Source organism: Phasianus colchicus, chromosome 13 (assembly GCF_987193195.1).
Source record: "Phasianus colchicus chromosome 13, bPhaCol1.hap1.1, whole genome shotgun sequence".
NCBI classification, from domain to species: Eukaryota; Metazoa; Chordata; class Aves; order Galliformes; family Phasianidae; genus Phasianus; species Phasianus colchicus.
In genome coordinates, this window is record NC_143448.1 from 3254332 (window position 1) to 3281479 (window position 27148).

The 27148-nt window shown below is 38.3% G+C and overlaps 1 protein-coding gene across 4 annotated transcripts in view; it reads left to right on the forward strand.

The window, feature by feature from the left end:
• Positions 1-27058, forward strand: part of SLC7A6 (solute carrier family 7 member 6) — a 27913-nt gene extending 855 nt beyond the window's left edge. Inside the window, exons 2-12 of one of the 4 annotated variants that reach the window (XM_031615167.2) lie at positions 31-84; positions 1049-1194; positions 4101-4673; positions 8229-8354; positions 10004-10148; positions 12416-12539; positions 21779-21882; positions 22910-23006; positions 24082-24231; positions 24969-25152; positions 26187-27058. In XM_031615167.2, coding sequence (XP_031471027.1) covers positions 4142-4673; positions 8229-8354; positions 10004-10148; positions 12416-12539; positions 21779-21882; positions 22910-23006; positions 24082-24231; positions 24969-25152; positions 26187-26281 — 1557 coding nt within the window. In that variant the 5' untranslated portion in view covers positions 31-84; positions 1049-1194; positions 4101-4141 and the 3' untranslated portion in view covers positions 26282-27058. The other 3 variants (XM_031615169.2, XM_090149844.1, XM_031615171.2) reach the window with 3 other exon arrangements.
• The last annotated feature ends 90 nt before the right edge of the window (positions 27059-27148 follow it).

Below are 27148 nucleotides of genomic sequence, written 5' to 3' on the forward strand. Positions count from 1 at the left end.
GCTGATTGTTCCTTCATCTGATGTTCGCAGCCACTCTCGGGGTTTCAGAGCACGTGGGTGGCTTTGCTGAACGGCTTCGCACAGGTGCGTATTTACTGATACACCATCAAGTGAATAATTGACCTAGAAATGACTCAATTTACCTGATAAACATACCTTGCCCTTTCTTGAAAACAGATGTTAGAAGCTCGTTTATTTGTTCTAAGGACTGTGTTGGTTTATAGGATGCGAAGAGTGAGGCGAGATGTGATGCTGGGGGATGCAGTCAGTGGAAATGGTGGGGATGGGTTGGGGTTGGGGGTCTCAGTGGGCTTTTCCAACCTTAGTGACTGTGATTTTTTGTTCATGTATGGGAGCTTGCAAGACTTGGCTGAACAGGTTAAATCTTTACATTGGGGATTACTTTTGTCACAAGGCCTTCCTGTCTGCTGGCTGCGTGTGGCCTGGACAGGATTTTCCTCTCCCAGAAGCAATAAGAACCATCCTAGACAGACTAAGCCTTTCCCACATAAATGCTCAGACTGTGAGGTGCCTAAATACATACACTGCAAGAAATAGGCATTTCTGGGACTTACAACCTTTGCTCTGTTGGTGCTTAACTCCCTGAAGGCGTTTGTGCTGTTTGCTGGTGTAGGGCAGGCTTGACTTTTACCCACAGGACCAACTTTTTAATTTTTTGATGGGGGTTTTACAGCTGGGATATGCAGATAGAGTATCTCTGTAAAGTTATGTTACAGCAAGGGTTAGTTTATGTAGTCAAGACAGCTGCAGAAGACAGAGGCAGGAATACTGGTTGTCCCTCCTAGTGAGCAAGTATTGTACCTGAGAGTTTGGTACTGGATGTGGGCTCAAAAGTTTTCCCTACTATCTGGAGTGTCGTGCTGAGTGGGACAAAGGGGTCTTCCTCTATCCCTGTTCTTGAAGGAAGGTCTCACTGTAATTCAGTGCTAGTGTTTGGTTAAAGGCACATTAACCTTCATTAGTTCCTTTGAAATGTATGTGATAGGCCTTATCAGAAAATGCACTTCTGATGTGATCTTAATTTCAGATCATTACGTCCTGGTTTCCTGTTGAAGCTTTCTGTGTCAATGACACTGCTACTCCAGTAAAAATCCTGTGCAAATCAGCAAAAAGATTCCTCACAGCTGCAACCATCAGCAAAAACAAGAGGTTAAGACTTTGTATTGCACAAGGGTGAGTGGTGAAGAAATACACGTGTTAGCTTGTGTGATGCCATAAGCCTGCATTAGCCTAGTAGTCCTATGGCAGGGCTTTGGCAATGTTAGATTTCTGTTTTTAGCTGGAATATTAAAAAATTGCTGTGTGTTTGAAGATATATATATATATACATGCTTTCAGTTGGTTGAAGCTACTGGGTTTAGTTCCAGCTAAGTGAAGTTTGTAAACCAAAGAAACACCCAAAATCTGCGGGTAGTTTGGTTCTGACCTAGGAGTAATGTAATAAGACACCACACTCAGGGGAACAAGCAATTCCTGCCCTGAAGGCTTTAAGGGTGTAAAACAAACAAGGTTAGAGAAGAGAGCCAAATGCCAAATCTTGAGTGAGCTGTTGAATGCACCTTCATTCAAATCTTAGATGTTGGCAGATACTCAACGCTGTGAATAACAAAAGCAGACTTGAAGAGGAAGAAAGAGTACTGAGGGGAAAGTAAGTGAGCTTGGGAGGATATTGTGGTTATTCTTTCTCAGGTAGGGTAGAATAGGGCAAGAAACAGTCAAGGTCATCAGTAACAAAGTTGTGTAGAACAGCAGTTGCATCACGTGCTGCTAATTGAGATGGAGGCATTTGAACAGTGATAGGGTCTGTACTTACAGGTAATTAAATTTACTTCTGGACTTTGGACCATGAGGCAAATGACAGTGTCTCTGTGTAGCACTTGCCTATGTGTGAAAGAATCAAATTTGATTTAATTGGAATGATTCAATTGATTTGAATCAAATCATCAGAATGCCTGATTATTCAAAGTCTTGCTTCCAAATGAGCTGTGTTTTGAAGGGTGTTCCAGGAAGAAATGGGAGTAGTGATTGGGGCACGTGGTGTAGCAAATCACAAAGCAAGTACTTACTTATGGCACATTTTCCAAATGGCAGTTGGATGCCATAGTAAGAGCTATGGTACTCTTATTTTCCCTGCTGGGATTTCTCCAGTGATTTGCCTTCAGCAGTATGTTTGCAGCCAGTGTCCTGCCCGAGCCAAAGTAGACACTTCAAGTTAATTTTTGATTTCAAGTTCAGTGCTGTTTTTGTTGGTGACAGGTGTGCATCAAATTAGTCACGAAGACACCCGTGTTGGTTACTTGTCCTGCTGTTTTACACATTTATGCTTCCTGATTTGTATTTGGTTATTATGTTTTGTACTTTGCAATTATAACTGAACTTTCCCTTTCAAAGCAAACAAAATAATCTTACAAGCTTACAGGCCGTGCTGTTTTCTGAAGACTTAGCTCTACAACACCGGTAACAGAAGATCAATCAGTCTGTGGCTGCAAATGCATTTGGCAGAAGCAGTGGAAGACAGGTGCATGTTTAGGAAGAGTGGCTAGGTGCAGAGTAAATAACAAGGAGGACTGGTAATGACTGGTGAGCTGAACTTGCTTGAAATTTTCTTTGCAGTTTGACATATGAGCACACTCAAACATGGAAATGATGTGGATCCCTCTCCTCTAATTAGTTTAATTCTACTGGGGATGCATTGTTATAGCAGTCTGGCTTTTATGTTCTGAAAGAGCAGAGTTTCTGGACAGTTGGGAAGTTTTGGTCTAATTAAAAGTGTGAAATTTGATGGCATGTGATGACACTAGATAAGATGTTGGCTTGTATAAACTGATAAAATGTGTATTTAGCAATGAAGCATATATAGAGTGTTTCTTTACTGAGGGAAGAAAATAAATGGGAAGGCGTTCAACTAAACAGATTGAGGATCTCATTTTTCATTACTTAAAAGAACACGGTCTCTATTTCGATATGAAGGGAGCTTGAACATTCACATGAGTTGAAGAAAAATCATGTTTCAGTTACTTTTTTGAAAATAGTCTTTATCCTTTTCATATCTTTAAAACTACTGAAGTTAAGTGCCATCAAGCCAAATTTCCTTTACTGCAGTATACAGTTGTTGGCTGGGTAATTAAGGAAAAGTTTGATTACTAAGTTTTCCCTCCAGAAAACTTCCTCTAATTGGATGAGCAAAACTTTGTATGTTTGTTTGCTACTAGATGCATAGGTACCTGTGTGGTTTGTGTAGTTGTGTATAGTAGTTGTGTTTGAGTTGTTGTTGTATAGTAAAGGGCAGAAGTGTAACTGAAGGTTTCATGAGGAGCAGGTAGTGCATTCCAGTAATTATGTAGGGTCTATACTTCATGCAGTTGATATCCTAGTAATCAAAGGTGCATTTGCCATTTTGGTTGGTTTCCATTCAACGCTTTGGATTGGATGTACTGTGTTTTTTTCAAGGGCAGGCTGCACTCCTAGGTAATACCAAAAAAATGAGGCAGTGGGAGCTGGGAACAGAGTTCCTTGGAGAAGGTTTAGGGCGGAAAAGCAAACTGTTATGAGATACAAATCAGCAGTTAGATGAGGGGAATTCTGGACTGAGTGTCTCTTCATGTTGCCCCTGGTATTAGCCTACATTGTGTTGATAAAGCATGCAGTCCTGCTGTTAGATTACTGACAGCTTACCTGTGTAAGTATAGTCATTTGATGAATTTGTAAGTACTGCAGTAAATCTGTGTTCATACTTCAGGCTTCCAGTTTGGTCTTAGAATGCTTTCATTTATTTATGTTTCCTCATTTTGACTCTGCTCTTTTTCAACTGGGTAGTTCCTCAATTCTGTCCTTCCTACTTTTTTTTTTCCCCCCCTAAAGGTAGAAATTCCTTTCTCTACTTAAATTATGCTGGCACTTGTATTGTGCTGTGTGTATGTTGGTTTTTTTGTTTGTTTGCTTTAACTACGCATGGGTTTCCCTTTGTGTAATGACACATGTGAAGTAACAGAAGGGGATTTCACAGAGGGTGGAAAGCTGGCAACAATGTTCCAGGATAACAATTTTTATTACGATTTCAGCTGTCTCTCTTGTTCTAGATTGCAGTTCGGAGCCGTGGAGAATTCTCAGCCCTTCCACAATGGGAGAAAGGACAGACTGTGCTAAGTCTCATAGCTCACTGGCTGAATACAGCCCCGTCAGTAAATCAGACAAGACAGATCCAAACGACCACTCTGAAATGCAGGTTGGAAACCAAAACACAATGCAACTGAAGAAAGAAATATCTTTGCTAAACGGGATAAGCCTGATAGTAGGCAACATGATTGGTTCAGGTATTTTTGTCTCACCCAAAGGAGTTCTCATCTACAGCAAATCTTATGGATTGTCTCTAGTAATTTGGGCAATTGGAGGGATTTTTTCAGTCTTTGGAGCTCTCTGCTATGCTGAACTTGGAACCACTATTACAAAATCAGGAGCCAGTTATGCGTACATCTTGGAGTCATTTGGGAGCTTCATTGCTTTTATTCGTTTGTGGACCTCACTTCTAATTGTTGAGCCAACCAGTCAGGCAGTTATTGCAATCACCTTTGCTAACTACATAGTCCAACCTTTCTTCCCATCTTGTGATCCTCCATATATTGCTTGTCGTCTCATAGCAGCTGCTTGTGAGTGTAAGTATTTCTACCATGGTAATTTTTTTTTATCTGCAGTTAAGTTTCATTTAATCAAATCCTACCAAATCCCAGTGTTGTGTACTGAAATGATTTGAGTTATACTAGGAAAAACAACTATTTCCAGCGTATGAACAACTTTAAAGTATTATTCTGTCAGTTGATGTGTTCTAATGCAGATGCAGAACAGTGTTTAACTCTTCCAAGTTGACTCGCATGAAAAAAATGAAAAACAGGTGGTTTTCCCTCAGAAAAATTAAATCAAACCCTAAGATATTCTTGGTGTGGTCTACGAGTTGTTCTTATGCTGTGAATTCTGCTGTAACTTACGTTTCAATAACTTCTCAGTGTAGACATGATTAGGTAATTATCGACCAGATTTTCAGACGATCAGAGAATCACAGAATGGCTTGGGTTGGGAGGGGCATTAAAGGTGATCTAGTTCCATACCCTGGTGGTGATCATTCATTCAGGGTCCTTTATGCTTGTGATTAACAGTAGCATCAAACAAAGCTGTACCTGTTGTAAAGCTGTTTTGAAATCAGGAAATCTTGTGTGCAGATAGAACACTGAAATGTTTGTAATCAGATAGCTGGCTTGGTTAGTCAGTATAGAGGAAAAACATCATGTGCTTCAAATCAGGATTGTTTTGCTGTGTGGAAAGAATGGAACTGATTGTACGATTGTGTTTTGATTTTAGGTATTTCATATTAAGTTTTTATCCTACATACATGTTCTTCATTTCCAGTACAGAGTGAAAAATATCTTTCAGAAAGTCTGCATGGCAACCCTTGGTTACATACTGTGCAGTCTCACCACATGCTGTGGAGCCTGCCCTCCCTGTCATCCTGATGTTCTTGTCATACAGCTGATAGGGAACTCGAGCTTTTTACTGCTGCAGGAAGGAGATGTGCTGTTCCTAGTTGGTTCCCTTCTGAGGCAACAGGGAGCCTGTTGAAATAGCTGTGATGTTCCTTGTGTGGTTGTCTGTGTAGAACTGGGGGGAGGGAACAGGCACAGTAGCAGTGTGTGCTTCCAATAGTTGAGCTCTCTAATTAGTTGTAAACACTCCCTTCTCCATTTTTGGGGGGTTAATTTGTTATTGCTCGGAAAGCACTCGTGGGCCAAGGGGCACAGCTAATGGGAAGAATAATGACATACTTTCTACAAAAATATCTGTCAGCTTACTCAACTGTGTTCCCTCCCTACCCTCGGATGTAAGAGCACATTTTGTTGTGACAGCTTCAGGGCAGGGATGAAGGACCTGTAACATCATGTCCGCGTTCCTTGAACAGATAGTGTCCCAGGGTATCCTGGCACAGATTTGTTGCTAAGAGAGGAAGTCTAGCACCTTTTGGTTTTTTCTTCCTCCCTCCCCTCCCCCCTTTCTTCTGAAGACATGACAGCAAGGTTACAGTCGTGGAGATGAATGACTTATTATAACTATCCATGCTATGGTTTAAATGATTGTCTTGCCTTGTTCCAGGCCTCAGTGCTGACACTCATCCCTGCTCTCCAGCTTCATGTGGCTGTTGCTGCTGAAGCTTATGCTGCTCCCTGGCAGGGCTGAAGTTGTGTCATTTCTTACCTGTGGATAAGGTCAATGCTGTATTAATGAAGCTGCTGGCAGCCAAAGTCTGAACACTAGTTATGTATAGATTGTATGTGAGATTAGGTGGGCTCGTGGTGATTTGTTCTAACTATAGCAACAGCAGTGAGGTCTGTCTTAGAGTTACACAGCACTGCTTTGCCATTTGTTTTGGAAATTGGGTTGGCATCTGGTGCTGCAGAACTAAACATGGCAGTTCACAGCAACCTAAATGATGATAAGTTGAAGAAAACATGAGAGGATAATGTTATTAAAAGAAAGGCCATGATTTGTTCAGATTCTTCATTGTTTTCTTTCATTAATCTTTTTTAAAGAGTCCAGAGACAGAATAGCATTTACCTGGAGAGCAAACCTTGACTCCTAATAAGAAAGAGCTACTAAGAGTTGCTCCTAATTGAAAATTCTTTAAAAAAATATTTGAGAAATACACCCTGTGAGCAAACACTCTGTGAGTAATGCCAGTCGTTTACTCTGAAGAGCAGAGACCAAGCAGAGTTGTTTTTTTTCCTGAGGGTTCTTTGCTGGCTGGCAGTGCTGCCTTTTGAAATTTGATACAACTATTTTTCCCCTCTTGCCAAGCTCTGTGGAGTCTGGTTCAGCTGTTTTGCTGTACCCACACCAGCAATGAGATCACCTTTCTTTTGTTATCTTTTACATGATTACTCTTCTGTTTGGTAACTGTGCTTATTACATTTATATCTTAATAGGATTATATTATTCTTGGATTATGGGAAAGGAAATAATTTATCACATCTCTAATTTTGATTTGCTGCCACCTTCTTTATCAAGTTGAATTTTTATGTATGCACGTGTTAAAAAGACATAGCACATTCTACAGAGATAAAAACTGCAGTGGAACATAAGCACGTTTTTGCTAGCTAGTGGAAACACTGAGAATTGGAGGAAAAGGCATAAGGGTTGGAATAAAAAATATAATGGTAGTCTGGATAAGCAAAATGTTCACTGACAGTATTTTAGTGAGTAAAGGACACTGAAGATACTGAACCTATGAAGTATTCAGCATTGGAGTTCAGGTTGGCTCTCTGCCTGAGGAAAAAGCAAAGTGTTGAGAGCCACAAAAACAATGTATTTCAACAGTAGCTTGAAAAGCATTTTTGTGGAAAGTTGATCATGTGAGTAAGTTTAGTCAGCTGTTAGTAAAATACTTGTGAAATCTGGAACTTAAGCTCCATTTCAATCTTGTGAAATAGGTCTGACACTGATTTATTGTGGGGTAGAGGGAAGAATGTACTTTGAATACGCATAATTTGCTACCAGTTCCTAAAAATACAGAATCATAGAATAGTTTGTGTTGGAACAGACCTTAAATATCATCTTGTTTCAATCCCCTGATGTAATATTGCATTAGTTACCATGTCGTTTGGTCAGATCTATTCTAGTCTCAGTTGTTAATTCACACAATTGGAAAAGAGCAATGAATTGCCTGTGACCAAGTTTTGTATTTTAAATACTTTATGGTTGTTGAACTCATCCTCAGACTTAACAAGGAAGGGGGGAAAGCCTTTTAAAGCGCTATGTTAAATATTTACTTAAAGGAATTTTTGGATAATCTTTCATTTATCAGAACAATATTGGTAAATTTAAATTAATTTCATGCCTTGGTTTCTCTAGCTTCAAAATTGTCACAGAATGTATCTGAGGGGCAGCCAGGAAATGGATCATGTTTTTAGAAGACCACCAATGTGGGGGAAGTCTTTCCTTTCCTCTTTTGAAACTGTGTTTTATGAACCTTTAAAACCTATGTTTCTCTGTTGTTTTTTGGTTTGTTTTCAACCAGTGCATTTTCAATACCTATATATTGGTACTCTGCTTGGTTTAATCTAAGTAGCAGTATAGCAGGTGAGTGCTTATTATCTTTGAAAAATGAATTAAATTGAATAATGTTCAAATTGCTTTTTCATTTTTTTTCTTCTCTCCACCTCTAGGTCTTCTAACATTTGTAAATTGTGCCTATGTAAAATGGGGAACACGGGTGCAGGATGTATTCACTTATGCTAAAGTTGCTGCTCTTATTGCTATCATCGTAACTGGAATTGTTAAAATATGCCAGGGTAAGCATATAATCATAGAGTAATATTACACTGTGATAAGCTATCCTATCTCAGTTGACTTTGAGCTAGGAGAAAGAAGGTAACTGATTGCTCAGCCATTTCATGCCATTTACTGCCTGTTGTGGGGAATAATAAAGGAAAACAGAAAAATACAGAGCTAGCAAAAAACAATAGGAGTGAAGAAAGCTGTGAATTCCTGTGCAAGAACATCTTACTTTGCACTGAGGTCAACTGAGTGTTGTTTTTACAAAATTAACTTAGTGCAGGTCAGAGGGTGACTGAACCTGAAGGTAGATAAACCTGTAAGAACATGTGACCAGATCTGTGTGACAAAAGCTCATTGTTGCTGCTTTTATGCTCAAATCCTGAGTGCTGTTACAGCTGTTGGAAGTTAGAAAGTTGTTGTCTTTAGGGATTTTGTGTGTGTCTTGTCTGTAATGGGCTTGTGCCTTCAAATTCAAGGGGAAAATTCTCAACCAAGTTTTATTCTTTGCCTTTCCCTTGAGGAGGATTTATTGCTGTGCTAACTTAGACATACTTAGAATAACTAGACATAACTTAAAATGAATAAAATTAGCCTGCTGCCACAAATGCCTTTTCCTGGGAATCTGGCAGTTTGTATCCCTTGCTCTAAGTGGTTATTGTTGAAAAAAACTATTGTTAATGGAGCAAGAATAGCATAGCTGAGCACCTTGCCAGCGTGCTCTGTCCATAGCATGTCTGTTTTACAGACACTAAGCTTGTTCCGTACTAACTTTTCCTTGGTTCATTTCTCTGTTTCTAACTCAGCAGTTACTCTGCCTATGTTTGTGCCAAGGGAATAGCAATCTGTGATGAGGATAAAAAGCAGGAAATAGATGTGAGGGTAGATAAGAGGCTTCAAATACTTCCCTGTCCAGTTCTGATGGAGTCTAAAGACTTCGGAATGCATAGTGCAGGGCACGCTTTGGAGTGACATAAGTCACCGTTCTGTATTTGGTCTGTATGTGTAAAGTAGTCTGAATATATATAGCTGCCAAGATGAGGAGGGTATTTTGACTTGTTGAAAGTCAAAAGATAACACGCATTCTCACAAATGCTGGTACCAAAAACACACGTTTCCCGCTTAGCTTGAAGAAATTTTATCTCAGCAATACTTGATATTCTCTTTATTGTTCTGTTTTCTGTTATTAATAGATAAAACTTTTTTTTTTTTTTAATCTGTTTTATGTATTGTTACTGTTATCTGAAAACAACCCTAATCTTTGTTTTATGCATAGGCTAAATGACCGGAAGTTTAAAAGGTTATAGCAGGAGAGAGTGAATTATTTTATAGTGTTATTAAAAGATACCTTTAGTCTGAGTACAATCACTGCTCCTTGTTTGTAGCTCAGTCTGAATCCAGTGTTCCTCAAGTATTTGTGCCACTGTAGACACGAAGATGTGTTCTTATAGTAGTAGTGTCATCCACAGAGCATAGCTTGTAGTACTTTACGTGTTCTGCTTAGTCTCATGGCTGAACCACAGAATGGGAAATGAAAAGAAGTGTTCAGTAAGCAGCTTTGAAGAAGTTAGCGATTTCTGAGTTTTTGTGTCTGTGTGCCAAACTGAAAGAAATTACTTGGTGTATTTGATTATCCTGCAGCTCATTGTGTCTTCTCTGTATGCAGGATATTCATCGCACTTTCAGAACTCTTTTGAGGGATCTTCTGTTGATATTGGAGACATTTCCCTTGCACTGTACTCTGCCTTGTTCTCTTATTCTGGTTGGGACACGCTCAATTTTGTGACTGAAGAGATCAAAAACCCAGAAAGGTGAGAGATCTGAGCTTCCTAAAACCTGGCTATTCCCCGCTGCTCATTTTGTTTGTCTTTCGCTAATGAGTTCTAAACTTATACAGAAATGAATGAAAACTACTCCGTGCTCTGATGGTGAGGCCATGGATAATCACCAGCTAAGAATTATTAGCTTTAATCAAAGTTGTGAGAACTAATGAGTGTAGGTGATTGCAGAGTGCTCTATTCAATGCTTGATAAGCTCTTAGTTCAAGATAGCACATGCTCTTGGAGCGGATCCAGAGGAGGGCCACTAAGATGAACAGAGGACAGGAGCACCTCTCCTGTTTGAGGAAACTGGGCTTGTTTAGCTTGGAGAAGAGAAGGCTCTGGGGAGACCTCACTGTGGCCTTCCAGTACTTGAAGGGAGCATATAAACAGGAGGGGGAACGGTTGTTTACAAGGGTGGATAGTGATAAGACAAGGGGGAATGGTTTGAAACTGAGACAGGGGAGATTTAGGTTGGATGTTAGGAGGAAGTTTTTCACCCAGAGGGTGGTGAGGCACTGGAACAGGTTGCCCAAGGAGGCTGTGGATGCCCCATCCCTGCAGGCATTCGAGGCCAGGCTGGATTTGGCTCTGGGCAGCCTGGGCTGCTGGTTGGTGACCTGCACACAGCAGGGGTTGGAAGCGGATGAGCATTGAGGGCCTTTTCAACCCAGGCCATTCTATGATTCTATGATACTATTAGTTGCAACAGGTGTTAATGCTGCACTGTGGTAGTTATGTAAGTCTGGGCTATGTTTATCTGTGCAATAATTCCAATTTAGTATTGAAGAATGTTATCTTTTACATGAATGTGTGGTATAAAAGTGTGACTGACCACATGAGTCCTGTTTGGTCATGAGTCTGTAAGCAGACACCTTTATGTTAAAAATAGAATGCCATTTGATTTTTTTTGCTTCCTGTTATAAGCAACAGCTTGGATTGCTGTATCTGGGAGATAAAGAACATGAGTTTTTGTTGTTTTCTTTCAATTCTCCCAGCAGTGAACTTGTACAATTCCTTCTGAATTCCTTCTGTTACTCCAGGATTCTGTGCTGTGCATTTATTTAACAGTAGAGTTGTGTGTTAAAAATATAAAATAGTGGATAATTATTTTTAACTCTAAAAATTTTTAGTCACACTGAATTTCAGGTTGATGATACTATTTCTTTAAATTGTCTTGCAAAGATTTATTATAGGTGTCTAGAATAGATGTCTATGTTATGTTTGCAGTTAAAATGCTTGTTGTTTTTGCTCCTGCTGAAAGGCATCCCTTTCTGAGTGCTGTACTTTCCCATCTCAGAATTAATGTACTGTTCAGTGTTGACAATTGGGTAACACTTGTGCTAGATGTATTGTTGTGGGGAAAAAAATGTCCCACAGGATACATGGCTGATGAAAACTTCTTTTGGTACGTTTGTTATTTACAGACAGTAGTGCCTCACACAACTTTCATTGACAAATGAAGCTGATAAAATTCAAATTCCAGCTTTCTGCATTACCCTGACATTGAAGGATCTTCTAAAGTGTGCTTCATTTTTGTTTTGTGGATTCTTTTGTTCATTTGCTTTTGTGTATTTTTGTTGTTGTGTTCATGTCAGATGCTCATCTATGTCACCATTCTGTGTTTTTGACTTAAAGTGAGTGACTGGGAGAGGAAGGCTGAAAGAAGTACTGCATATATCTGGTTTCAAGTCCACCTATGCACCTCACACTGCGAGTCCAACACTAAACCATGTCCATAATCACCAATATTAAGCAGCCTGCTTAGTTTGTTCAGTGCTGTGATGAGTGCAGATGAGATAAATGCTTTTGCTTTGATGTTGTGGATCTCCATGCTCTCTGCTAGAGCTACAGCATTCTCCAGGCAAAATGAGTGCAGTTGCTCAGAGCTCTGCCCCTCTGGATTCTATCTATGGTGCTTAACATGGCCAGTAGGAAATAATTTAAGGCAGGTGGTTTTAAAGGCTGTTGTCACTGATCTGGAAACCCTAAAGTTAGGGTGTTGAAGAACAGCATAGAATTTCTCTTTATACATAATTTATGTGAAGATGTACTACGTTACATTTCTAATTCTGCTAGTATTCTGTATTAGAACTTCCAGTTTTGAAAGAAACCAGTCTTCCAGAGCTATCTATTTCTAAGTCTGTATTTTATCTTCGTACCTCTCATCTCTAAGGTGAAGGATGCAAATCAGTGAGATAATTCTGTTACTGTTTTTTTCCTTAGGCTGTGGGTTTTATTTTTTCCTTGTCTTACAGGAACTTGCCCCTGGCTATTGCTGTGTCTATGCCAATTGTGACTGTCATCTACATTATGACCAATGTAGCTTACTATACAGTGCTGGATGTTCAGGCCGTTCTCTCTAGTGATGCTGTGGCAGTGGTAAGTTGACCGTGTAGCACTTTGCTGTGTTACTCACCCTTCACTTCTTTCATGTGTTTCTCAAGCGGAACATAACAGGAAAAAAAGTCCTTACTCTCCTGTAGTGCTTCAGTGAATACAGAGAGAAGAAAAGACTTGCCATGAAAAATTTGATCTTAACATGAAAAATAGTTAATGAAATCATGTGCAATAGTCATATATGAGCAGACCAAATAAAATCAGCTCAGGTACAACTTGTTAATGTGTTTTGCACGGAAGCCAACAAGACTTGTATGTTTTGAGCTGATTGTAAATTAGACTCATTAGTACATAATGGTCTTTTCTGTTCCTTCATGTTGTAGTATTCAAAAAGTTCAACATTCTGTTTGAGTATTCATTGGTGTGATGCATATCTGGAGAGGAATGTGTTGCATTAGCTGTGACAAAATTTAGCTTTGCATCTCCTTTTCAATAACTTAAATCCCTGTCTTCCCAAGGTTGTACTAATTGCAACAACAGCTTTTAATATTTAAATTGTTTTTTTGTGTATGGATAGAAGTTCAAGTCCAATTAAAGTATAAAGCTTCTTAAAATGAAAGCTGGACAAAACGTGTTTTATACTCAAAGCTGGTCATTATACAAAAGTGAAGGGGTTTTATTTTGTTTTGCTTCCTTTTCCTGTAGCTGTGTTTCTGATTCCTGTATCCTTTAGACTTTAGGGGCAAAATCTCACCACCTGTCTGGATATTTACATTGGAAGAAAAGAAATAGCCTTCCTCCCCTTCATATTCCCATGTAGCTTCTAAAATTTAAGTAGCTAGACAATGGGCAGAGAGAATTAAATTAATCAAAATAAAGGAAATACATTCTTGGTTCCCATAAAGGATTACTGTGATAAAAGCTGGTTTAGCCAATCAGCAAACTCTTGTATAAAAACATTTGGCCAGAAGGTTAGGCAAGAGCACTTCTCTGACATATTTAAAACTTGACCTATTGGGGTTTAATGTAAGCTTGCAAAATAGTTTATGGTAAATGTGAGTTGTAAGTTGTTGTCTCAAAAGTAGTTATGCAGACATTTATTTCAAAACACACTGAAAGTAGATAAATTCTAATTCTTGGCGTCCTCTTAACTTGAACGTAGAAATGGCAAGTTGTCATAAAATGCATCATTAGAGACTTGATGAAACACTTCAGAATGAAACAAGAGAAGACAAGGATGGAAATATTTGATTTTGAGTCAGCATGTAGGAAGGGTAATAACATCTCCAGGAATGTTTCTGTTGTAGGCTATGGTATCCCATACATAGAATCTTTCAGTGACTCTCAATAGTATTTTAAATTCTTCTCTATAATGAATTAATGAAAAATAATTAGACAGAACTAAAAGCCAGTACGAAGTCCACTGTCTGCCATCACTTCTGGAAAGCAATACATGATTGTGTTTTGTAGAAGATTTGGAAAATATTTTGTTTTGACAGCAATGAAACTCTCCAGAGCAGGCTGCCCACCAAGAGCACGCTGTGCTTACTGCTCAGCTCCTGGCCATTGCCAGCACAAAGGGTTTACACAGCTGTTTGGTGAAAGGGACCAGGAAGACTGATCCACCTTGGGAACTCTGAGGGAACAATTCAGTTTGTGGTCTGTCCAGTCTGTGGCTGTGCATAGCACGTGGTTGCACTGCAGCAGGCATGAGTGACTAGATAAAGAAGGGATCAGGGATGCCTGGACATTAATAGGCAGGTGAAACCCAAGGCTAATTCTCTGTGATTTTACCTATACTTCATATAGTTATTTGACATGGTTTTAGATCAAAAGCGAGTATTTATTTGTGTATATATACATTTATGTGTATATACATATATATACAGTGTAATTTTAATGAAATTGCAGCACACAGAACTGATCAGGTCTCCTATTATGGGATGCATGTGAAAATGGAAGATTAAAAAAAGAAGGAAGGTGACTTAATCCTCAGTAATCTAATTGCTTGCTGTCATATTAGGTGACTAGAATATGAATGAAAATGTGTTTGAGATTCCAGGGGATTTATGAGTTGTAATAGTTTTAATGGAACTTAATTGGATGATTGACTTTAGACATGTAAGGCTGTGCTTTTTCATTAGGTCTCAGGATTGCCAAATACTTGCACTTAGAAGTTTAACTAAACTAAAGGCATAACTGTCTAAAGGCATTTTTGCTGAGACATGCTATCAGCTGGCAAAGTGTTTTGCTGAGTGCCATTTCTTATATCCCTTTTAGAATGAAAAGGTGGAAGTTCAGCTGAATTTAACACATGACTCATTAATGATTCCTTTTTGTTGCTGATACAAATTCAATTGCCCAGTTTTAGAAACCAATTTTAAGCTTGGTCTGCTAATATATTAACAATTAATGTGGACCTCAGCAAGGAATGGGGTAGAGTAGAACTGGTGGTCTGACATGCACACACTGTGTAATATTTGCTGATATTTCAGATTGCAGTAGATGAATGCAGAAAGTGTGCTCTTGGAATGTATCTTCTGGTTTGGCCTTTCCTAAAAGGGAAGCTGCCCTTAGCTCTGAGACTGCTGAGCAGTGCAAACCATTAAGCAGCAAGTGGCAATAACTGGGAGAGTTTCTTCATGAGTGCACTTGTAGCCTACGTGAGCAGACCACACGTGATGTGTGACACAGACAGCTGTAGTTTCCTTTTTATCTTGTAAGTAATGGTTACATGAAAATTACTATAAGGAATTTTTAAAGAAAGATTTCAATAATGTTGCTGCATTTCAGAACCTTTTGTGTAGTAAAGCAGCTGCTAAATTTAGCCTGCCTGCATCTATCTGGGAAGAAGCATCTTTCTTATATTCGTTTCAGTTAAACAGCTTTGAGCTAGAAGGAGCATGCCACCAGTTTCTAAATGAGGAGAGGAAAGGTTGCAAGTCAAAGAAATGGTAGCAGTAGTGCATCTTTGCACATCACCTCGCATTCTATTTTTTTAATGGCTGAGAGGTGAAAGAGATCTTACCATATCTTACTGATATGAAACTGAATAATATAATGTCCTTCCTTTTAGTTCAGTATGAGCTTTGCTTCTGGTTTAATTCTACTGTCAGAGCTAAGAAACTCAGTTTCTTAAAGCTCTTTTTTTGTTAAGGAAGTAAAGTAAGGTAGCAACAGCTAGCTTAGGAGGCTGCAAATGCTTTTCAGCCATTTGCTGATCATGTGCAAATCACTTCCTTTCTCAAAGATTCCTGTCAGTGTTTCAGTTCTCACTTCTGTATGCAAACTATCACAACCATTGCTGTTGAGTTCTATACACATGAAGCAGTTCCTCTGTAGCAAAAATGCACACAGAAAAAAACTGTAGAAATTTTATTTCAGTTTCCCATGTCCTTGAACAGCTATTTCTTACAATTAAGAGTGCCACTGTAATTTTTGTTATTGAAGAGGGCAGCTGGCTCCTCAGTCACTTAATCTTTTTTGGACTACCTCATCTTCTAACAGGGAAGAGTGTACTAGCTGGTATACCCTGTGAACATAGCTTGTTACCTGCTTCTTCTGTGTGGTCATGTCTTTTTTTCTTTTTTCTGTCTGGTTGATTAATTCATACAAGGCTTCTTGTCAGAAAAACTAAGAATGGTTTGTGATAGAAGCAGCTGATTGCTCTGCATAGCTGGCTGGTGTCTTTCACGAAGCTGTACAGCTCAGTCATCTTTATTCCAGATCTACAGACAATTTCAGCTGTGAGTCCAGCACTGATCAGTCCAATTTAACCTGGTGTGCTCATATTCTAAAACAGACTTGCTTTGCCTTGGCATACCTCCTCCTCCAGTGAAATAGAAATGTGGGAGTCTGTGTGACTTAATGGTTTAAATTTTCCATGGTGTATAGTTGTACAACTTTTGAAGCGTTCTTTTTTCTGAGTTTAGCCAGAAATTGCCAAGTTACTATTAGACCTTGTGTGTTACTTCCCCTTACTTCATTTGGCCAGTCAGTGGCTTCTTTCCTGAAGAGGGAAACCTGCTTGTCTTTAGCTGCCTGTGTCACATCCACCATCCTTGGTTATGCTCACACCTCCCAGTAAGTTTCCTTTGGATGAAATGCATGCTCTGTACCTTATAATGGAAGAACTGTTTATTAGAATTACTGATAATACAAGGAGATAATTATGCCTCTTTAAATAATTCAACCAACAGAATGGCAGATGAAACAAGAATGACAGGAGATCTGAACAATTTCTTCTTTAATGCCTTTCTATGTCACCTTTATGATTTTTTGGCTGTGCTTCCAGTTGATGTTCTCCCTCTCTCCTGTCTTCATAATACACAACAACAAATCTTGGTCAAACTGAGCAGATATCATACAGTATCTTGACAAATGTGATCTATGACAGTGAGAAACCTGATGTGCTCAGTGGCTTTTTTATTTGGGCACTTTCCTGATTGCCATAGATCGTGGTCTATGTTTCCCTTAGGAATTAGCCCCTTAAAGGCCTGAGAAGCTGAAAACTGAGAAAATAGTTCAGCCAAATCTTGTAATGCATGGATGCATTTATGCTCTGCCTCAAGATAACAGAATTAATTGTCCTTCCTAGATACTAGCCAGACTGCTCATTATCTCTTTCACATTATATATGAGGTAAATATGGATAAGAATGTTGTAGAACTGAGCCTGGAAAAACTTGCACGTGCAATAAGGTCTTGATATAAGCTATTTAAAGAGGCTCTGTAGATACCTTTTAAGCCTTCCTAATCAAAATACCTCACAATCTTTCAGTGTAGCTTTGTATAAATTTCTGGTTCCTGTTAGATTACATTCTCTTTGCGTTTATCCATCTGATCAGTACTGTTTTTCTGACTTGCCAGCATTGCTTGCAGTCTGTGCTCTCAGTGCAGTCTGACATTTTTCATGCACACTTTTATGTGCAGCCAAGTATGATGAAGCAGTTCTCATCTTCTAGTTCCTAAAATAAATGCGAGTCTTTCTGATTGTCTTGTGTGCCTGAATTACTGGGTGTGAGGTGGTATCCTGCATGTTTTGTTGTGGCAGCTCTTTATGTGGGATAACTTCTGCTGCATTTAGTTCAGAGCATTCATATAGAACTATTGTTTGGACACGCAAAAGGATAAAATGTTCTTGCAACTGCTCACTGAGTACCAGCTGATGATCATGAGATCAAACTAAGCTAGGTCAAAAATGTAGTTATATTAGTTATTCATGTCTTTAAACAAAACTGTAATTCAATAGTTCTTCTGGGAGTGATGCATAATGTTTCAGTTGTGAGGAAATAAGGGCAGTTCAGCTGAGAAGCAAATGGCTGGGAGCACCTGACTTCTTCCTTCATTATTTTTCCTTGTTGATGGTCTGGGAAGAAAATCAGAATGAAGTGATTCTAGGTGCATGTCTTTCTGCACTGTGTGTGTATGTATGTATATCTTACACATCCAATGTATGGGAGGGCATAAAAAGATATTTTCTTTAATTGCAAGTGCTGCATAAGCCACTGAATTCTTTTATGTTTCCTAGCTATTAGAAACAGTTGTAGTTGAAGCCTGGGCTACAGGGCTTGACAGACTATAGCAGAGATGACAATTTAATCTCTTAATCCTTCTTGCTCTTTAGACTTTCTCAGAAGAAACCTGAGAAGAAATCCATCCCCATAGTGGTGGCTTTCTCCTGTTATGGTGGACTAAATGCTTCTGCTATAGCTGCCTCCAGGTAGGCTCCTCTGTCATCCTCCACATACCCCTCCAAATGCTCCATTCTTTCCCCTGTTGCCAGCTCATTTGTTATTATAAATGCATTTCACTGCTCCCAGAAGTAGCAGTAGTTGAAATGGAATTGGTCAGATGCTCAGTTCAGAGCCCAGCCCCAGCTCGTTTATGGAGGATTCACAGTTGTAAAATTACAGTGTCAGCAGAAAGCAGCCACTAACTTTTCTCCCTCCCCTTTTATTTTCTCTTGGCATACTGCACGTGGTGTATGTGCTTGATAACTTGACTGTTTTTGTACTTTTCTCTGCCCTTCTTTCTTATGCAGAATAACCATCTGTCGTGCACGCAGTTGAATGCTTATCATGGCCACTTTTACCTTTCAGTAACATTCCCTGCTAAAAAAACACTATAGCATAGCCTTGGTGAAGACGTTTCTTAGCATCTGTCAAAATAAAGTGTTGGAGGATTTACTAGTATGTAAGTGAAGGATAAAAGTGTGATTTATGTATTAGTAGTAGTGTAAGAACATGGCTGATTTTTTTAGTTATATTTTTAATGTTGAAAGCAAGATGAGAAAATACCTGCACAAAACCTTTGGGTCTATGCCTGCCATGTTAAGCTAGGCACTATCTCTACTAGGTACTACCTCTAGAAAGTTCACTTCAGATACCTTTCAACTGAGCAACTTAATTTTGCTGAAAGATCGTTTAGCAGACAGAGCTACTTGACAGACCAAGCTGAACTTTAGAGATCATTCTGAATTAAACCTTTTCTTACCTAGTAAGGTTAAGCTCTTACTGTTAATGCTCCACCCTCTGTTCTCTCAAGAATCTCATTCAGAGCATTAGAAAATAAATCAGAAGTGACAGTGTGGGTAAAGGCCCTGACTAGGTTACTCTCTCTTTCAAAGGGGCTGACTGGTACAGATCCAGGAAAATTAATGATTTATCCTTTGAGATGGATCAATAGTTCTTACATATCTTAGTGTCACAAGTCTGCTTCTGGAATACACTGACTGTGTAACATCTTCATCTGTGTATTATCTGTGGAAGTGATACCATAGCTTTGCCTTAACGCTCTCTGGGTTTTACTGCTCATATGACTGACTTCTGTTTTTCAAGATTATGAAATAACATTAGCATATCTTAGAAAGATAGGATATGTATGATAGGATAGAAATGGACTTTGAGTTAATTTTACATTTGACATTCTGTAGTGGCCCTAGTTTTCCAATTCCTTTTGGAACACCACTTAGAACAAACACAAACCTGCCTTTTGGGGGAAGGAGATTCTCCAGTTAATTTGCATCCTGTAGCATAAGACTACATCCTTATGTTTTCCTTCTCTTTTTTAACTGCAGCTGTTTATGTTACTTACCCAAATGCTTATCATAAGCAACCTTACTAAACAGCTTAATTATTTAACATTGTGTTGAGTGATTTCTGTATTTTGTTTTTCTGTATTTTGAGTGATTTCTGTATTTTAGCTTTATGTATTGAAAAAATCCTCTGACAGTTACAAAGCTGGTATCTAACTTCACTCGCTTGGCTTTGGAAATAAGGCATTCCTGGCTTAAATCATCCTTTAAAATGATTGAACATCCTTGTAATAGTTGTCTGTTAGAGTTTTCATCTAGTCCTCATTCTTAACCTAGTCTAGAGAAGTTGTAATGCTTTCAGTGGGTTATTACAAGATGTGTTCTGCTTTGTGAGATCAGTTCTGTCAGGGCTCCATTTAGATCTGATGAAGATCTGAGAGAAGCACTGAATTCTTGTAGTTAATCTTAAGCAGCAAAAATCTTTCATATGTATTATTAATGCAAATTATTACTTGCTTTTTTTGTTTTAGTGGACTGAAAATGGGCAATCTGTGGTACCCAGTTTTTATAACTTCTGTGGGTGTTTGTTTGCATGCATTTTCCTTCTCCCCTGTGTTGATGCTGCATTTTGAGGGAACATATGCTAATGTATCCAAGAAATGAGAGGTCAGGAAAAGCAGTGCTTTAGTAAGAATTAGGTTGAGTTTCACAGTTAACTTTGAACCTTTTGTCAATGCTCTCAGTGAAATAACTTTGAACCTTTTGTCAATGCTCTCAGTGAAGTAATCACGTGCTTTTGTGCTGTTCCTTAGCAGCAGGAAATCCTATTGTCTTTGAGGTTGAACTAGATTACACAAAAGGATGGAATGTGTTTTCCTTTTTAACGTGGATGGTGGTGTGCAGCTAAGCAGAATGGGATTCTGAACCTTCACCTGGATGATGTGCTGAACAAAGCACTTTTGTCAGCTCAGACAAAATAAACAGGAAACTTCTACTGACATAAAACCAAAACTTGGCCAGTAATTATTCCACATTAGATTGAAACTATATGCAGAGTTTTGTTTCATTAAAAAAAATGATCACTCATTGCACAAGAAAATCAATTGAATTTAATTTAGGTTTTAATAAAACCATTCCAAAAATCATATCATAATGCATTGCTTTTGTTAATCTTGTTCCTGGAACAGCTAAATCAAAAATTGACCACTGTTAAAGCCAGCTTTATGTTCTACCAACAAAGGCCATTTCTGAATAGTAATTCACTTTGACTGGACTTCCTAACTCATTAAAAAAATTGGTGACAAAGAATAGTAGTTCAGTGGGGAGGCCAAGAGGGAGATGGTTTGAAGTATCAGGATATTGAAAACTGATCCAAAGGAAAAGTTTGTATTAGAGAAGAGAGATCTGCAGAAAGCTGAGCTAGATTATAGGCTTCTTGTGTCTGATGGTCTTGAAAACAGCAAAAAGAGCTGAAGGAATAATAGAGGTTTGCAAGATGTGTAAGCGATTGCTACCTGCGAGATGTGAGATATTTACTCTGTATGTCCGTATTGCTGTTCCATAATGATTTAGTGCTTATCCCTTCACTACTTTGACTGTTAGTTTGCATCAGGAAAAGAAATAATGGAAATAATGAGCTATCAGTAGATAGGATGCGAAGTATTATCTGCGTGCACTGTGCTTCTCAGATCACTGGTGTTCAGTGCCTCTTACTGCTTGCTGTGAAATCATGGGGCTTTTGGCTCCTTAGCTTTGGCACTGTGCTGTGGAAGGTCACATCAGAGCTGGCCGGCAGCATTGCCTAGCACCACTAATAAATGACTGTCTGAAAAACTACTTCCTCTATTAGCTGTCTCATTGTGTGACTAGAGCCCGGAGGCCCTGATGACAGAGCTAAAGAGCAAAAACAAGTTGCATAAGAAATTGGAAAATAGTCAGTATGCAATACCTGAGTTCATTAATAATGTTAGACATAATCAGATGTAGAAGATTAGTGAGAAAGTTGTAAGAACACTGCTGTCTTTTGTGAGAATTATTTTGCAAACAGAAAATGTGAGTTCAGGTGCTTGGATAAAGAGTTCTGTTCTTGTTTAGAATGAAGAAATAAGAAATGCTGTGTGCTGCATTATGGGTTGTCCCTACTATGTTTTTATTTTTCCATATAAGTTTACAATGAAAGCTTTTATTATGTTGTTTTACATTAGTTTTGTTACAGATATTCTCATGTTTGTTTTTTCTTTTATCAGACATTTGCTGATGAGGTGTTTGGTATCTTCAGTTGGACAATTCCAATTGCTGTAGCCTTTTCTTGTTTTGGTGGACTTAATGCATCAATTCTAGCATCATCAAGGTATCTCTTTTTGTTTAACAAATGTTCTTCAGTATTCTTGTGTGTTACAATTGCACTCATCTGTTATGAGTGGCAAAAGCAGTGTCCTACTAGAGCCTGTAACAAATAGCTACAATAAAATAAGAGGAAATAAACCACAGTGTGGGTGTGTGGAGCACTGCCCTAAGCACTGCCTTACTTCCCCAAAGCTTCTGTATTTGTGATGTAGAGTACAATTAAAGGTCAAATGAATGTCATCTACAAGGCAAGTTCTCATGTCTTCTAATTATTTGAATTGAATTATCATCCACTTTACTTGATAAGAGTTCTTACAACAACAAGTTCTTGTTTTTAAACATATTCACTTTGAACTTACTTTGTAATCATAGTATCTTTTTCTCCAAGTAAGAAAGTTTGGAAAGTTGTTGCTATTAAGCTTTAGCCCAAAACCATAGAATGTAATATAGAATCTTTTTTTCCTGAGCACTGTTTATAGGCATAGCTACTGGTTTTAAATAGATTTGTTCAAGCATTTTAACATCCTTCCACTTCACTGAATATATGCACAGTGTCTCTATATAGAACAAACGTGATCTGGTGGGATCACATAGAGCAGTTTATGGTTGACAGTAAAATCAGACATGATTAGTTTATGACCAGATCTCACTTAACTATACACCCACCTCTTCTAATTGTCAGTGAAAACTGTTCTGCCGTGAACTGCACTGTTTCCAACAGTAGCTTTTAGATTTTTTTTTTATAGTGATAGGGCTTTATTTCACTTTTTATAGGCATTATTTCATATGGAGGATGGTTTTCTAAAAAGTGTTTGTTATTGGCATGTTCCTAAAAGCTTACTTATCTTTTTAATGATTGTTGTAAAGTGCACTTTACAAGAGAGGTTAGTCCATTTTCCAGTTTAAAGTATGAAAATTTAGTAGTATAAACACATATTTAGAATGCTATTGGTTTTTTCTGTAGCTTGTTCTTTCTGGTCTTATGGCTTCAATTTCTACTTTATGATTTGGTTTTTTTTTGGTTTTTCTAGGCTATTTTTCGTAGGATCTCGAGAAGGTCACCTTCCTGATCTGTTGTCTATGATCCATATAGAGAGGTTCACACCTGTGCCAGCACTGCTCTTCAATGTAAGAGATTTTATTTTCAACAGTCTAGATCTATATGAACTATATAAAAGGAAACCTTGTTTCTATATAGGCTGGAATGAGATAATAGAGGAAATTCAGTTCAAAACTAAGTAACAGTCTCAAAAGAGTTTCTTAACTGAAAAAAAAAAAAAGTCAACCCACAACCTGCTGTACTCCTGTTACAGTTAAAAAGATCAGCACAGTGGAAGGGCAGTATGGGAGTACAGTAGCAAAGGGACCAACGCAAATGGAATTACATAGAGAAGTACTCACCCATCTCTGAAGATCTGAGCTCACAAAAAAAACTCCACAAGGGAGGGATCTGCAACCAGAGATCCTTCTCTAATGGCAGTCAGTCCTTAAATGAGGTCTGAGAGGTACAGCCAGGTTCCACCCCTTCCAGTCACACAGCTGAATTGCCTTCACCTGTGTTCCCAGGGCTGACCTGGTCCTTTCCCCAGGTGCTCCATCAGTGGTTCAGGCCGTGACTCAACAGTTCCCATACAACTAACAACAAAGAAAGTTGAAAGTGACTGAATGTGATTGGATTATTTTGTTGGGTGACTGTTGTGTAAGATCTGTTAGCAGACTTGTTTCCTCTAAGCTAAATACAGATAAAACAGTTCATAAAATTAGTATGTGGCTTCTGTATGCAAAGTAAACTGAGGATGAAGATATTATAACTGTAAAAATTCAATTACTGTATAACCTAGCATACTGATAAAAACCTCTAATGGATACTAAAGAGTTACTACAAACTGATATGGAGTAAGAAATTATTTCTTCTAATCGTGGCCAAATTGTAAGAAGCATTGTACTTGTACTCCTGTCTCCATGGGAAATATCAGTAAATCTCAGCAATGGAATACTCAGAAATAATTGCTTAGTTGATAGCACAAGAGAACTTCAGATTGACTGTCATCAAGGTGCTTTCTGAGACTGCAGATTTTGAGGGAGGCATAAGATCATACTGAACATCAAGGAGGGAAGGATGTTGTTAATTTAATGCAAAAGCAGTATAAACTGTGTGTTTCAGACTTCTCTTGTTCATCCCAGTCCTATTCTTCTCTGACAGTGTGCTATGACCCTAATTTACCTGGCTGTGCAAGATGTCTTCAAGCTTATTAATTACTTCAGTTTCAGTTACTGGTTTTTTGTTGGTCTGTCTATTGCTGGTCAACTATATCTACGTTGGAAGGAACCAAATCGAGCCAGGCCACTTAAGGTAAAATTTACTTAATACAGAATTGTTTTAAATTCCTCTCTTTTCCATAACTTTAATGCACTAAGACCTGTACCATGCTTGTTATGCCCAAAGCTTACAAGTTGATCAGGACACAGAACGTCTTCCATATTGTCCAGTGGAACATAGCTTGTTAGCTAGGTGAGAATAAGTAGGTATTGTAATAGTGTGCTCTTTTTTCTGTATGTTAGTTCAGGCAGTATCCCATCTCTCTGAAAAATGTCCCAATAGGCCAACATAGTAGGGAACCTTTTTTTCCTTAAAACAGTTTTCATTAGATTAGAAATCTCAAGTTAGGAATGCTTAGGTTAATTCTGTCACTGTAGACCACATTTAACTCTGTTGGTGTTTCAGTTTAATATCTGATCATCTTATAATCATCTCCTGCCTAAAGTTAATATGCCTCGTGACAAAGTCCTTGTTTCCTCTGATTGAATGGATTTGTTTAAAAACATGCCATTCTGCCACACACTTTCTTTGGACACTGAGGACTTACCATACCTCATTTTGCCTTGCAATTTTTAGCAGCAGTTGTCTTGAAGAATTCATGCTGTTGGTTTTTATTTTTTTTAATGGTTCTAAATAATCGGATGTACAAGAGGAAGAACAAACTATTTCACAAACAGGTTCAGAAAGAAGAGGCTGTAACTGTCACAAAAGACATGCAGTTGTAGATAATATTTATCTCAATAACATTGTGTTATTTTTTCTGTCTCCAGCTCAGTGTGGTTTTCCCAATAATATTCTGCATATGCTCAGTATTTCTCGTGGTTGTGCCACTCTATAGTGACACCATAAATTCACTGATCGGAATTGCCATTGCTTTATCTGGGATTCCAGTCTTTTTCCTGGGAGTCTATTTACCTGCATCAAGGAGACCTCAGTTTATCAACAAGATTTTAGGTAAGTCTCTTCATAGATGTAGATGTTATTAGGAAAGAGAAATATGTAGTAGGTGAATCTGAGTTCCTTGATGAAAAGAGTTGTGGTGGGTTGACTCCAACTGGTTGCTCAGCACCTGCAGAGCTCCCCACCCTCTGAAGCAGGATGGGGGAAAGGGTAGGAAGAAGAAAAACAAGAAAGCAGTGTTACTGACACTGTTTTAGCCACAAAGCTAAAGCACAGCACCATACGGTTTGCTATGAAGAATGTTATCTGCATCCCAGCTAGACCTAGTGAAAAGGGATACTGATTTTGTGTTTGCTTATACATTCAATTTTTATTCACTGTATATTTAAAACACCATCCTCTTTCTACAGATTTTGTCCTCAGTTTTTAAACACCCTGGTCTAATCTAGCACATGAAAAGTTTTTTGTTTTTTTTCTTAATTAAGGCTGATTAGTGTAAAAGGACTGGATGTTCTTGGCAATGCAAATAAACTGTCTTGCTGTACTGTATCAGTCATTTAAAGATGCTGTTTTATGTCAGATACAGATTGAATTTTCCTTCAGTTGAATTACTGCAGTTAAATGATGTATTTCTTTCCAGCAGTGCACTGTTATCGTTACTGAGAAAACCATAATGAGGGATGTGGGAAGAAAGGTTTATAGCATAATCTTGGAATGTAACAGGATGTGGTGCTGCAGCAGTTAGTGAATATGTAAATACTCAATAATATTGTCACTGTGTGTTTTGTTTTGCTTTGCTTTTTTTTCTATGAATTTTACACTCTTAGTTATAGGGAAAAAAAGATTTTACAACAGTAACTTGGCAGAGTGCTTGAGGGGAAAAACACCTTAGGCAAGAGATAATGAAATCAACAGGACAACTTTAAATATTGTTTGAAAATACTGAGTGCTTTCTTTTCTGGTTAGTACTTCCCTTAACAGAAGTGAGCCAGCATTCTTGACAATTAACTGCCAGTATTTGGATACATGTTGTATAATTACAGTTGAGATGGGCATGAGTTCTGATCTATCTTTTATTTCCTCTGCAGATGTAGTCACACGAAACATGCAGCTGCTCTGTTGCTGTGTTTTAACGGAGATGGACACAAATGAAGAAAAGAAATTAGAAAACAAATCTAACTAAAATTTGAAAGCCATTATAAGAGCAGGAAGGAGAGTACAGTGATTACAGCAGAGAAAGGGAATAAATGGAACTGGAAAAAGTGGGAAAACTGTTTCCACTCATCTCTCAGAGTACTTGCAGTTAGAATCCTGCATAGACCATGCCCTCATGTCATCCCCTTACAGTGAGATGTATTTTCAGGGCATGTTATCGTTGGATAATTATTACCTACTCATTTCAGGTACACAAGCTACGCATAAATACTCTCCATTCTGAATTTTCTTCAGAATTGCTAGTAAAATGGTAAGAGCTAATGGATCAAATCAGATTTCTGCAGAACCTGCAAGTGAAGTAATGCATTTTTAACTGAACTGAGAATCACTTTGAGTCAAAGGACTGGAATCCATTTCCAACTTAATTATAATGGATGTTTGCATGAAATGATTTGCTGTGCCATCTCAGTTCTTATCCCAGAAGACAACTGGCAACATCACACCATGTAATTTGTCATTACTAGCAGAAAAATGAATCAAGTTGTGCTACTATGTTTAAAGACTTCTATCCCTTCAAGAGAAACTTACCATTTCCATATGCTACATGGAAATATGGTATCTATCTGTGGCAAGAATTTAATCAACAAAGCACCTTTCAAATGATACAAATTCCTTGATGCTGAAGATTTGATTTAGGATTCAGTGATTGTTTTCTTTCTTTCCTGTCAGGTTGTTAGTACGTGGTCATCTACTACACAGTTATATGGAACTTTAATAATTAAAATGTTCAGTCTGAAGCTTGTAAGCATTTGTTTCTGAACTGTTTCTGTGAAAACACATTCGCAATGTTACTTCAGTCAGAAAAATCCCCGTCTGAATTTAATTGTTGTTCACT